This window comes from Macrobrachium rosenbergii, chromosome 3 (assembly GCF_040412425.1).
Source record: "Macrobrachium rosenbergii isolate ZJJX-2024 chromosome 3, ASM4041242v1, whole genome shotgun sequence".
Taxonomy (NCBI): Eukaryota; Metazoa; Arthropoda; class Malacostraca; order Decapoda; family Palaemonidae; genus Macrobrachium; species Macrobrachium rosenbergii.
This window is the reverse complement of record NC_089743.1, coordinates 69,528,850-69,543,897: the sequence shown is the minus strand read 5'-3', so window position 1 is coordinate 69,543,897 and position 15,048 is coordinate 69,528,850. Positions and strand designations below refer to the sequence as shown.

Below are 15,048 nucleotides of genomic sequence, written 5' to 3'. Positions count from 1 at the left end.
TATGATAGTTTGATCTTTCCTCTACTTGATTTAATTTCTACTGTCTTTGTTTTTATTTTCCCTTCCTCCTCTTCATATTCACTTTGAGCATCGCTCAAATCAGGCACTTTCCACAGAGCACTTCACAGACACGTCCTACTCACACGAAATCTACATACATATATAAAATTAATCAACCGAGTCTCAACAAAAAGAACATGTCTGCTTATAATAATGTCTGAAGTAATGAAAGAACTTCAGTACCAGTTCCACGGGAACATAACCCAAAGACGGTGACTAAAAGGGTGACGGTAAATTTGTGATGGATTTGAGTATGACTTTCGTATCTAATATAATAAGGACACTCAAGAGAACAGAATTAAGCAAAAATATCGAGGAGTTGGTGTTAAATTAAAGTAATATCGAAAATAATGCTACAATATGTGAAAATACCTGTCATCTATCCATATTTAGAAACCAGAAAATTACTTTTCTGGGAAGGGCAAGATGGCGTATATGTCGGCACAGCTGCCAACGAATCAGCCTCTCTAAAAAGTCCGAGTTAATAGATCAGTTGCAAGTACACCAAAGCTGTTTGCTGGCTTCCATCACACCAAAAACGTAGATTTCGTAGAATGTTTATGAATAAAGGGTCTTACTGTCTTGGGGGCTATTTCAAAGTATATATAAAATATAATATACAATTAGTATAACAAGAATGCTATTGAATGTCTTAGATAACCGCATAAATTTCGAATGCTGTGTTACGCAAAGAATTTAATGTAACATTCTTATATTGCCGACTAACGTGAAACCTGTGTAACGAAATGCAAATGAGTAATTTTATTTTTGTAAACTGAGTTCGTTTTTGCAGTCAGTCGCGTTACTCGTCGATTCGATTTTCGTCACTAACATGTTGTGTAGCACTTTTCACTAGTAGCAGAGAGAACCAGGTCTCTGGTAACAGGAACATTTTTCAGATATGCGCAGTAGTAGAGACACTTCAAATATGCGTTTCTCATCCATACATTGTTTTTCAATATTCTGCCCAGTACTCTGTATCCAATGTTTTATTTGTGCGCACGTTTTTTCTATTTCGTATTTTATATTATTTCCCCTGCTTATTTTGCGAAATGTGATCTTGAAAATTTGAAAATTTCAGTGGCACTCACCAATTCGGTCTGTTAGCAACGCGTTGCAAGTTTGCAAAATTAAATTAGCCTTAAACATTAAAATAAAATTATATGAGAAATAACTGAAATAATGTCTTGAAAATTTGTCATCTTATTTTCAGTGCCATCTATCGGCTGCCGACCTCTCTACTATGAAGGCTACATATCACTGGTCATTGGCCAATCCCTTTATGATGTTATAAAGTAATTCAGTTCCCAGGTCGGTTAGTTGGAACTGTATAATCTGTATTCCACTCCTAAACTTGTGCCTTGACGGGATATTGAGTTCTTGTTGGAAATTAGGTGAGTAGTGTTTTCTTGACTAGTGTTTTTTTAGGAAGTTGGGTTGATTGTAGATTGCTGTAAAGGTATATATATATTAACTAGCCTAGGCTAATTTTAATATTTTATGGAGTGTAAAAGTTAATTGTAAATTATGAAGGCTAATCCTAATTTTACCCTCCCCCACTTGGGTACACTACGGTAGTGGTCACATTCAAACGAAATTAATTTAGGACAGAAGCCAAGGTAAAATTTTATTAATTTCTTGGTAATTCTAAGCCGGCTGTCCGCAGTGAGCTAGACTGTGGCAATTGGCGTTTTTTCTATGTTATTTTACTTGCTTTAAAGAATTAAAGTCATATTTTGTCGGCCGGCTGTAAATATACCGTAATTGACCTTTGAAGACTACCTACGACTTAAATACCTACGGGGGTAGGTCTAAGCGGCATTCCGTGACAAGCCCCCACCTCCCTCCATAACTAATACGGCAAAATTGTAACCAGTAAACACCTCTAGGGTACGTTAGGTTGGTATTTTTAGGGGGTTTACTGGTTACAATTTTGCAAGGTCGGGGGCTTGCCGAATTAACCTACCCCACGTTAGGTACAAGGTGTAGTCTTCAAAGGTCAATGACAGCAGTTACAGCGTATTACTTTAAATTCTTCTAAAGGAAGTAAAATAACATAGGAAAACGTCAATTGCTATAGTCTAGCTCACCGCGATACAGGTTAGAATTACCAATTTCTTGTAACCATTGGTTGCTTTGGGATGTTGTCCAAACGGATTTAAATGTGCTTTGGACGGACTGGATGGTTTCCTTCAGAATTGCTTTTGCTTTAATTAAGGAGCCTCACCGCTCTGTATTAATTTGGTGAATACTGTTTTGTTAAACATATTGAAACTGAAGACTAGGTCTTATTATCTCGAGTTGGTTCCTGGCAGTGGCTGACTAGAGTATTTACTGCCTTATGTTATTTTCGACAATTGTTGTTTATATTTGGTTTTTGTCATTGACCTTTGAAGAATCGCGTTTTACTCTAAGCCCATTCCCAAACCCCCACCCCTCCATAGGGCAAAATTGTAACCAGTAAACACCCTAAAAATTAACGTACCCAAGAGGTGTTTACTGGTTAAATTTTGTGAGGTAATAGTCGTAGTCTAAAGATCAATCACAGTTTAGTTACAACCGGCGACAAAATATTACTTTAAATTCTTGTAAAGGAAGTAAAATAACAGAAAAACGTCAATTGCCATAGTCTAGCTCACCGCGGACAGCCGGCTTAGAATTACCGTTATTTTCGACAATTGTTGTTTATATTTGGTTTTTGCCGTCTGTTTGGGTTTTTACTCCCATCTCAAGGGCTTGTTATAGTTCCATTTTGCAAGTAAAGTGATAGTTACTAAACTGGATTGGTGATTCTAAGGAAGAGTTCTACATGGAATAATAATTTTTTGACTGAATACAATAGAAAATTTAGTGTAGTATGTGGGAGATAATGAGAGATATACAAAAGACAATGAGAAATTTGCCATCTAATGGTTTTACTTAAATACCTCTAAGGGTTTGTACTAAACATGGCTGATGAAAGTAAACATATAAACAAAAGACATTAAATTGCTCCATATCTCTGCAAATTTTTAGAATGATCTCGCCCCAAACTGTATGATATACACCCTATTCTACGTTTAGTAAAATTCATAAATATTTCTGTGTAGACTTCTTTAGAGTTACTACCAGTCTTACCGTGGATATTACATGGGCTCATGCCTGACTAAAAATCACAAACCTATTGTAAGCTTAGCTGACCTAGGACACCAGGTGCATTCTGATCATGAAGACCAGCCAAACCACCATCCTCTTGTGACTGGAAATGCTATAAATCAATGAAATACTGGGATGCATCCTAACCAGTACTAACCTAGAGTGCTAGATGTTATGTAACGGGTGTGCTCTCACTATTCTATAGGCTCCTAATTCGATCTAATGTTCTGTAATATCATATTGATATAGCCCCCTTTAGACAAAACTGTAAAAGATTAGAATATTTTGCCAAGTATTTTAGTTAAAAGGATAAACCAGCCTAATGTAGGTGGGGAAACTAATTAAAATACAGACTGTAGTTCCCAAGGAGGTTATGCTATAGCTTAAAGCTAATTATCACTGGAAAATTTTAGTCTAAAAGTGGTAAAGAGTTCCTCCAGGCACGCTTAAAACTATGAACTAAAATTAAATTGTCAGGCTTTTAATGAAAACACCTGACTCATTACTTTCCTTATTTTAGCAATATTGGCCAAAGCTCATTAATGCCCTTAATGGATTTAAGAATAGATAGAGAGTAACCAAATTGGATCCTCCATGAAGTGGATGGGATAATCAAAAGCAAATCAGACCAGACCAATTCTAAGAACATAGTGCCATCTAGCAAACAAATAGTTTAGTACCTGAAAAGTTTTACCACTGAATAACATTATACAGAAGGCAGATAATGTTAAACTGCAGCTTGCAAAGTACCCTTATGAATGTTCAATATTATAACACATGATTGCTTTATAATTGTCTAGCCTTACCCTCGTGGTAATTATTACAAGGAAATAAATCATATTTAGGTAGTGACTAAAACCATTTAATATAATGAGGACTGTTTGTAGAAACATGGAAACAAGGATTTGGCTAATTCTTAGGGTTTTATCCTGTAATTGACAAAGTGAAAAAAATATTAAAAACTGTATTATATAACCTTTGTTTCAACCATCAGTTATTTTCGGGATTATAAGGTTCTTGGAACTTCTTACATTTAACTAAATATTCTGTACGTCTTAGCTTTTTCTTAAATATCAAATTTTTCTGTGCATTTCAGGGTTATCAAAATTACTTGTAGCTTGCTTCATAAATTTAGGTTCCTATTTTGTATTAGTCTTCTAGTGATGTATTTGAGTAAATATTTACATATAACTTTAATTGTACTTTAATATCTGTTTAGGACAGGTCTGTTCTGTATCTAGTTAATGTTTAGCACTTATCTTAACAATGACAAATGTTACTTTTGAAACAGTGTAAACTGGCTTTTGGGTTGGAGAAAACATGGGTGAAATACTAAGATGTACTTGGACTAAGATAGTTCTCTTTTATTTGTCTTTTGTATTTTCATCCACTCTTGAACTGTAAATTAGCAGGCTTCCCAACCTGGTGCCAACAAACTGTTATTGGTCTTGACTGGCAGGGGAGGGTATAAGGGGAATCTCCCACTAACCTGTATCTCATAATTATTTTAATAGAATGAATGTCAGGTATTCAGAACACATTTGGTCAGATTTTAAAGTAAAATCTTGGACTAATTATTCTTGAAAAATTGTAGAATAACATCTCATAATTATTTTAATAGACTGAACACTAAAAATTATTCAAAATAACACAAACTGAACACTAAAAATACTTAAAAAAAAATTAAATTAAAAAAATCAAATCAGCCAAAGTAATATAAGGGAACTTGTGTAGTTGCACCAGAAGAATTGAAGTTGGTATTTTAAGAAATGCCTAAATTCCAAAACCCAACAAACTGGTAAAACTTTGAACAAAATCTAGGCTATTAGGCTTCATCATTTTCTGCATACCCACATTTTCAGATGAAGCTGAAAAAGATATTCTGAATACGCCAGCCAACCTTACAATGCTCCAAAAGGAGGTTTGATAGAGCCCCCCATCTGTAAAGTAAAAAAATTTGTGTAAGGGGCTAAACAACTTTGAATGTTAATAAATTTCTTATATTTTCAGTTCAGTACTTGCATCAAGCATTTTAAGTAGAATTGAGAACAAAGCAAAAAACTCATTTTTTACTTTGAGAGGTCACACATTTTGTTTGCATATTTCAGTATTTCTTGACAGATTGGATGTGTATTAGCGAGTAATATTTATTCGGTCACCTTTTACAGAGCTTTCTATTCCAAGCTGAAGCTTGAAATATTGTTTTGGGGCTGGGTAACAAGGAAGTTATTTGGTTGGCAGGCAGGAAAGTGACAGGATACCACCTACTCTTGATGTAATTTTTTTTTATTTTTATTTATTTTTTTTATTTTTTTTTTTTTTTGTCCAACTAAAGTCAAAACTTTTTGTGTGGTTTATAGTTTTTACTGGCTTGTGAAGCTTGATATTACAGTAAAAATAATTTTTTATACATAGAAGTATTCAATACCGGAATCTGTTGGTGGAAGTTGATAACACTGTAGTTAAACTTGTGTGCTGTCATCAAATGTGCTGTCATTTGTTGAAACAGTTGGTGGATGTAGTTAAACTTGTGTGCTGTCATCAAATGCTGTCTTTGGCCAATTGTGCTATGCTGTGATTGAGCATTAAGTTGAAACAGTTGGTGGAAGTTGATAACACTGTAGTTAAACTTGTGTGCTGTCATCAAATGCTGTCTTTGGCCAATTGTGCTATGCTGTGATTGAGCATTTAGTTGAAACAGTCATAATTTTTAACTATATAGTACAGTATGGTGTTTTGTCTAATATTGTGAACAAGGAAGGTGTGAATGACATAAGTAGGTGTTTGATCACTGTTGTTTAAATGCATTGGAACTAGCAAGTGTGCCGGCTGGTCTACCTTTGCAGTAGAGGGGTCAGCAGCAGTGGAGGCAGGCCAAAAGATGTTCATCCTGGGATTACTCCTTCGATACTAATTCTTTTGTGGCTCCTTCCTTCTAGACTGAATTTTTCATACTTTCCATATTCTCTGGCTTGTGAAGGGTTATGCATGTAAGGGTAGGCATTCTAAGAGCTGGGACACCTCGATCCACTGTACAGTCCCAAGTTTTCATGGGCAACTAAGAGATATGTTCAGCTCCAGGAAATGGGTGAAGGGAATGTTGAATGTGCTGAAAATTAGAATGACCACACACTGGGCTTTTATATTCCTCTTCATGGTAAGGAAGTGACTGGGAGCTGGAGACCAACCATAGATTCTCTCCTTGGAACAAGTCTATCCTTCAGACTAAGATAAACAGTATACTTAGTATTCGATTCAATCAGAGAGTGAGATCTTATGCTTTCAGTGGATCTGAGGAATACATAGGCTACTTCAAGGTGCTGATCCATCAGTCCTTGAAGTATGTATTTGCAGCGATACTGTTTACAAGGTCAAGGTTATATGCCTTAGATTGGTGACATCCTCTTGGGTGTTCATTAGTCCATTTGCTGAGGGGGTCCCCGTGTGCATGAAAGAGGCACAAAATTGCTCATTTCCATAAACTAGACTGAGGGGTATCAAAAAACTCTTGTTAGACTTTGGTAACCTGGCAATAACCAAGGAAATGACCCCTGAAGTAATGCCTTTTGCCACTCTAATGGTACCAAAGTTTAGGTGTAGGGCAAATATAAATCGCTATAACTTGGGAAATATCAATCGCAAAACAACAAAATACTCATACTTGTGTTTCAGGGTGCTTACCAGAAACTAGCTCACGTGCTCATTTCTGGCAGTATCTCCCTCTTAATTAAAGTCTCCATATATGAAGGTGATACGTTTATGTCCCTGTAGGAAAAAATATTAAATTTTTAATGTAACTATTTTTAGTAGGTATACAAACCTTAACCTTTCATATTGGAAGAGTCTCTCTCTCTCTCTCTCTCTCTCTCTCTCTCTCTCTCTCTCTCTCTCTCTCTCTCTCTCTCTCTCTCTCTCTCTCTCTCTCTCTCTCTCTCTCTCTCTCTCTCTCTCTCTCTCTCTCTCTCTCCTACCACTGGTGCATGTCTTGTGACCGAGGATTCATTGGGGATAGTTTGGTGAAGGGGCATATCCTTCCCCCTTCAAGGGTGTCTCCCTTGTTTTAGTACATGGACTGGGTTCAGTAAATGCACAAAATCACTTAAAAACTTGCTGTCTTATAATGAGGCCTTCTTAGATTGTTAGTGGTAGCAGTTAAATTATTTCCAGTGGGAGTTCAGTACTGTATGATTGAGAATGGGCTGAAACTGAAACTAGTACTGCAACTAGTTTCAAACTTGAAAAGCAATCAGAAAATCCTTATTCCAGTGCTGAAGTCACTTATGGTTAACAAATGTATGGAAGCTGTGGTTTTGAGCAGTTGGCAGTTGATAGTTATAAAATACACAATGATTTTTTGTCACAGGAAAAGCATGAACCTTTAGTTATTTTTCATTAGTTATAAAATGACATTCTTAAATGTATTTGGCAGATGAAAGTACTGTATTTTTATTCCCTAAATATTCTATAATCTTTACTTTTGTTTGAAGCTCTAAATTATGGACTGTATTTCAAATTGGCGCTTAAATTTTTTGTGGCTTAAAATGTAAATTTCATAAATTTGGCACAAAATCTTGTCGAGAATATGGAACTTGTATTATTTCTTTAATATTGGTTTTTTAATGTTTCAGATTTGATTGAAACTCAAGAATGTGGTTGGTTGTGTGGGCAGCACTGTGTGTGCTGTTAACAACCCCTTCTCTGGCTCTACAGGAACGTGAGGACCATCTACCTGAAATACCGTCGTTGGATCAGTTGGTAAGCCTGGTCATTTACAAGGTTTAGCTTTAGTGAACTTCAAATAGAGCATGAAGTAATATATCAATTGATAGTGTATACTGTAATTATAAACTACTGGTTACATTTTTCCAGATCTGTGTGCAATTGTAATAACCATAATGCCCTCTTAGGGATATTACATTTTGGATAGCCTTAGCACACTGATCCTAAGATCCAAATGAACTATGAAGAAATTGTGGTGCCCAGGCAAGATTTAAACCCATATTCCGGGCATCAAAAGTTCATTTGCTTTATGCTTGGACATTGGAATTTCTTCATTTGCTCCATAATTTTGATCTTAGGCTTTGCAGTGACAAGTGTATCCAAAATGTATTGTTTGAGAAGTTAAGGGCATTGTTGTTATTACAGTTATACAATGCATGACTTCAATATATTTAAATATTTGAATTTAGACAAATCATTAATGGCAGGATTGGTTTGTTGCAAGTTGGAAATGCTTATGTCTTGTGGACATTCAGCATTCAGTACAGTACTTGAAAGCTTCTCAGATCTCTAGTAAACAATGTAGTGTGAGTCAGCTGGATGTCATGCAAAAATCACTTGATTAATCTTACTTTTTGTGGCCATTGTCTGAAGTTGCTGATCTTGTCTTGTCACAAGAATTTCCAAGCTTGTGTTGTGGTGGAAATTATGCTGGTCAACCTGGGTATGCAAAGTATACTTGGAAAAAGTTGTGCTGAAAATTCTGGTTGAAGTTATTTTGGTGAGGAGATGCTTATACTGTAGTTGGAAGAATAAGCTTTTCTGATACTGCATATGTTACGGGTATGAGCATTGCTAAAAGTACCGTGGCTTGATGTATGTTGAACCACCGTTGTACACATAAAACACACTGCTGTCACTCTTGAATTGCATGTGCCACTGTAGCTTCATAGCAAGCTATTTTGATTTGTTGACTTGTATAGTTGCTCTGTTTTCAATGATTTTCATTCACCAATAGATATTTTTTCCTTTTTGAAATCATAGAAACCAAACCTTACAATCAGCATAAGAATGTGTACAAGTATATATAAAATTAGCAGTAAAAAAAAAATTAATGAAATATTTTGAAACCCAAAACTATCGTTTGGTGAAATTTGAGAACTGAAGTACAGAGCATGTTGGTCCTCAGTCTCAGTAACTGAGCGTTTAACTTTTACATTCAAATATTTGATTCAAATTATTTGAGTTAATGTTATCTAGAAATATTCTTTCCAATCTAAAGGAGTAATAATCCAATCTAAAGGAATAATCTCCTCCATATTTGATTGACACTGTTCATCATGTCACTTGCCATGTGGGCAGGAAAACAAACTATTTAACATAAACCAGTTGACTGGCAACTTACAGAAATGTTCCTTTATTGTTGGTGCCCCAGGAAAACACGGGAAGCATTAATTAAATGGCGTTGTAGGGGCTTCTTGTTTAATTGTTTAATACACATTTGGTGCAGTATGATGGGAACAGATTTAGGTTATTAAATGAAACTGACTGTCCATAACCTATTTATTACTTTAACCTATAGCACAGAAACTTACATGACCTTAACACTATAATTCATCGAAACTTAACCCTACTTCAGTCTTAATCCTGTAGTTCCCCCCCCCCCCCACTATCAAAAGAACCTTAACCTAATTGTCATGCTGTCAATAAATCTTAATACTATACTATAGTGTTCCCCTCTGTGGTCTGAGTTCTCCTTCAGATGGGAGTTAGCTTAACCTTAACACTATAATTCATTAAAACATATCCTACTTCAATTTTGATACTGCAAAAAAACAACCAATGTGTATATAAAAGGTATTAGATTAAGTCTGGTGCAAATTGTTAACCTTACTACTAGTATATCAAACTTATTATATTTTTCCCACAACAATCAAAAGAACCTTAACACTGTTTTTGTCTTAATATTACAGTTAACACATCCAGTTTTTTTCAGAAGATTATTCCACCTATTTTTTACTAAGCTACCATGAGCTCTTCCACTAAATTTCTTGGCTATGTTACTATTGAATTTCTTGAAGTGACTACAGGCAGGTGGGTGAATGCACACTTGAAAGGTAAATCTTAAGTCTACTGGGGATTTGCCAACACTTAGTATACAGCTTCATTGTCAACCTGATTCACACACTGATTCATCTGTTTTTTTTTTTCCTTGGCATTCATATACAAAAATCGCCTTAAAATGTTTTATTATAATAAATACCTACTGGCAACTTGAATAAATTAGACTTTGTTCACACAACTGAATTATAGATAATTCTTGCTGCAAAGCAGAGCAAGCATTTAATGAAGGCCTTCTTTCCTGTCACCACTTAATCACCCAAGATTCTTAACCACCAAAGCCAATGCAAATTGCAAACCAAGTAAAAAAAAGGATGAATAATCAAATTATACATTAAAAACACAAATTAAATAAAAGCAAAAAACACAATGGTTTAAAAAGCACAAGCCTCATCTCACAAACCCAATTTTCCACACGACCACCACGTGACGGAAGGCTTATGTGGGTAAAAAAAAAAGCTAATAGGTAGAATTAAAAAAAGCATGTTAAGACTAACAATCCAAGCAAAAATTGTCACTCTTAAGATGAATTTTGGCCTGTTTTTTGTATGTTATAACAATCATGTTGTTTCATGTTCCATTCACAAGAATGAAGACTGTCATAACGTTTATCATAAGAATTGCGCATTTGTATTATAGTTCTAGTTTAAAAATTAGACTTTTATACTTTTCATTATAGGCCTAATATAAAAATGACACTACTGTACAGTATATCTTTATGTCTATAAATCATTCAATCTTTATACCACTATAGACCTATCATATGAATTGGACATTTGTATCAGTATAGGTCTATTACATGAATGAAGGCTTGATTTCATCATACAGTTGAGCTAGTCGTACATTCATTACATATTTGAGATACTTTGCTTTTATTCTAGTATGTCTCTTGATAATGATCTATCTATACTTTGCACAGATGTTAAATGTAAATTATATGAATACTTTGTATATAGAAATAGGGAGTAGGCCTAGGATCTATGCTCATTTTCTTCAAGATTTTATCTTCACTTTAAGACTATAGGTTTGTTTGCTATGGAAAATACAAATTAAAGTTTGTAATTTTACAGTCATTGGAAACTTTTTAGTTATTGCCTTGAAAATGGTCATTGGAACCTTTTTAGTTATTGCCTTAAACATCCAACCATCATGGAGGAGTGAAAGAATTACTGCAGCAGCCATGTTTCATGTTTCAATTTTTTACTATTTTCCAAATATTTTTTTGCATGTTCAATGTCATTATTTTTGTCTTGTTTTATTTATAATTGCAATGTCCATCTTTCATATTTATCTATACTGTAAGGCAATACTCTATACAGGGTGTTTTGAAATTAGAGCCCCCCCCCCTTTTGTGTGGCCTCCATCTGCCTGTACCACAGCCTGCATTCTTGAGGGGTAAGATTTGGCAAATTGCAAAATACCTGAGACTCAAACTCCATTTCCCTGAGCACTTCGGTCACCTCTCTTCGCAGGCCGTCAAGGCTGAGTATACCATCTTTGTTCACTGTGCACGCTTCAACACAAGTCTTTAAGATACTAACAATGTTTTCACACACATTAAGGTCAGGGGAGCTACCTGGAAATTCATTTGATGAAGATATAGATACTACTGTTTCCAAGCAGCTACTGAGTCTGAAGAGCCTTGAAACATGGTGCCTTATCATGCAAAAATGTGACTTTAACAGATAACATGTTTTCAGGATCTTTGAGGAAAGAACATACTCACCAGTAAGCACAGTTTCTCTGAAGTATCCGCAATTCCATGACTGTCCTTTTTCTTTGATGATCCACATTAATTGTTCGGCTGTGAAACAGAAAAATTCCCAAACATTCAAGAAATTTCACAACTTGGTGATAGCGACGTCGTCGCTGATATCATTCAACTTTGCAGCCCAAATGTAATTTTTATGATTTGGCTTCCTGACTGTAAATGAAGAATTCATCTGATGCAGCAATATGGAGAAAGTCGGCTTCATCCCGGTCTTTAAGAAATGAACCACTAAACCATGTATGGTCTTCTCTCTGTTGCTGAGTGATGTTGGGCTTGCTGTTAACATGAAATGGCTTGATACCAGACTTTTTCAACTCACGATATACAGCACTATAACTTCTCTTCTTTCCCCTTTCTGTTCTAGTTCAAGCACCAATTTACGTAAAGACTTCCTTGGTCTACCCACTGCCTCAGCTATGTCATCTTGACTCCTGAGAAAGAACTTCAGGCCTTCCAAGATTCTTACTCTTTTTGCGATGACAGTCATATGGATTTTTTTTTCTTTAAACAAAGGATTCATCTCTTTTAATGTATTTAGCTATCCAGGAACACGAAATGAATGTGCCAGCATCCCTGGCCTCTCTGAAGGTTATAGCATCTCTGCCAAAGGTTAAGTCTGGAGGAGGCAAAGTTTACATTTTGTTTTGTGGTTTTAGAAAACCTAGAATGTCTTTGTCAAAGGTTATGCCTGGAAGAGGCAAAGTTAACCTATTTTAGGTTTTTAGAAAACCTAGAAAGTCTGTCAAAGAACACAAGGTTCTCTGTGATGTTTTTGATTAGGCTAGTGCATGAGAACTAGCTTCGTACATTTTACCTTATTGAAGGTAAACATTCATAATGTGAGAGCAGTTGCAACTTAAATCATTTAGTGTTGTGACAATTTGTTGCTTGAGGATAGGGTTAATGCGGCGCAGTAGAAGCACAATTTGGTTTTGCCAACTTACTACTTTAAATATGCAGAATTGTTTGAAAACAGTAAAGCCCTTAGTCCACTGCTAGTAGCGGGCAGTCTTTTCCTGAACCGAAGAAAGAGCAATCCTTTAGGCTTTGTTTTAAATCCCAGGTTTTAATATTTTGGGGAACATGAAGGTACATATCTTGTATAGGTGTGTACCTTTGTATCATATAGGTATTTATTTTAATCTGTCATTTTATAGGGCTTTTGGACCCAGGCACAGGTGTCCCCTTATGCCGCTTCAGTTTCATTCTGGCTGAATTGAAGTTTTCTCTGCAAGGCTGCTCTTCGCTGCACATGTATGAGAGTCTTGCTCCCTGAATGGAATCCAACTTCTGGTAGTAGTAAGATCCAGAAAGGATTCCAGATCAGGTAAGTGTGTTTTGGGTTTCATGCAAGAAACCTTTAGCTCAACTGGCTGAGTGGACTTTTGTCTACCGGCACTATCCGCTGTCCTCTTCTCAACGTGGCAATTAGCTAACTTTAACAGTAGGTAAGATTCATCCCAAATAATATAAATTTTTATAATGAAATTTATAGGATACTTACCTACTGTTAGACTCCACCCAGCCTCCCCACAACTGTGTGCTGTCAAGGAGAATTCTGACAAGCTAAAACATTTGAATCACACCTGGTGAAGAACAGGTGAACTAGCAGTCATCCGGGCAGCCATTAGATCTTATGTTTGAATGCCAACTCTCCTATCGGCGCGGAGTTGTAAGCTAACTTAACAGTAAGTATCCAAATAAATTTTAATGTGAAAATTTATATACAGTACTTTATGAAGATTGTATGGAAGATGACAACTTAATTCAGTAAAAACTGAGTATCCAGTGAGAGCAATAAGCTCTCAATACTGTACAACAAAAACTGACCATGATTAAGTGAAATTTAATGATTGACATACATGCAGACTTCTAAGAGTTTTGTGAAGTAACTCTCCTCTAAGGAACACACTAAAGCCAGGGTTGTATGAGAAGTTTTTATAAATACTGTATACCTTTAAATCTTTTAAAAAGCTTGTATCATTAACACATATGTACCAAAATAGTGGCCTGTAAGGATCCAAAAATGTTTAATTACATCGATGCTGAAATTTGTCACTGACAGTGGTATGAAGCATCATATAGTTTGGATATTATGGTACTGTATTTATAGAGCTTTATAATTTTTTGTCTAAGGTTTACAAGCTAGAATGGCCAAAAATTCTCATATTTTTTTTTCAGGCCAATGAGCTAGGAGACTACAGACTGGAAACCATGGGAGACTTGGAGGCTTACAGTGAGGCAATCCAAAGATTAGCCAGACTGCATATATCAAAGGCTTTTTCTGCAGAAATTAGAAGATACAAAAGAGGTAAGTAACTTTGCTTTATTCCAAAAAATTTTTTTATCAAGTTTGTATTCCTAGAATGTTACTTTGAGTACAGTAGTTTAGAGTTAGGTGGTCCTGTTGGTCAAGTTGAAAATATCACACGAGGATTTTTAGTGTTTGGGTGGCAGGAAACTTCAAATGCTGGTATGTTGTAGTATCAAAGGGGTGTTAACCAAACACTAATGGTTTTGAAAGTCAGGGTGCTGCAGTTATATGCATGGAAACATAAGGTATAGTACCTGCTGACAAAAATCCTGTTACAGGAATTTAGTTTTTACTTTTTTTTTTCCAAGGAGAAGTTTTCAGTAACTTAAACTGACACGGAGAATGATTCCTACCAAATATGAAGTGCTCTAACTTTTAACTCTTAACAGTGAAGTAAATGATGGTACTGTAAAGTGTAGGAATTAGAAAGTAACTGCATTGGCATGTCAGTTCAAATGCGTAGTTTCTTGATTAGCAGTAATGAAGTTAGGTTAGTAATTTAGACCTAAGACTAGTGATAGTAATGCCTCCAGTTGTCATTTCAACAACAGGCTTTTTTGGTGTTAGGGTGGTTTTGGTCAAAATAACTATTTGCACCCATGTATTGTAGGCATCTTAGGTCATTCAGACCATAAATGTGATAAATCATTTAAAGATATTAAGATGTACTGTATAGTACAAATTTTAAAACTTATTAAACGTTTAAAACAGTTTAATTGGTGTGTTCAGTTATAGTATGTACTTGACCATAGTCATTGGCCAATGGTAAAACCAAATGTTAAACAAAATACTTGTCCATTTAACCCTTAAACGCCTGTTGGACGTAGCAAACGTCGACTAAAATTGTCTGTTGAATGACGAGTGGACATAGCAAACGTCGACTACACAAAATTTCAACCTTCGTTCAACTTTGACTCGACCGAAATGG

At 35.5% G+C, this 15,048-nt stretch overlaps 1 protein-coding gene across 1 annotated transcript in view; it reads left to right on the top strand.

Annotated features, from left to right (window-relative positions):
• The first annotated feature begins 1,273 nt into the window (after window positions 1-1,273).
• LOC136825207 (uncharacterized) overlaps window positions 1,274-15,048 on the top strand; it is a 93,897-nt gene continuing 80,122 nt past the window's right edge. Inside the window, exons 1-3 of the mRNA XM_067081235.1 lie at window positions 1,274-1,454; window positions 7,824-7,950; window positions 13,988-14,117. Coding sequence (XP_066937336.1) covers window positions 7,843-7,950; window positions 13,988-14,117 — 238 coding nt within the window. The 5' untranslated portion in view covers window positions 1,274-1,454; window positions 7,824-7,842. The remainder of the gene's footprint in view (window positions 1,455-7,823; window positions 7,951-13,987; window positions 14,118-15,048) is intronic.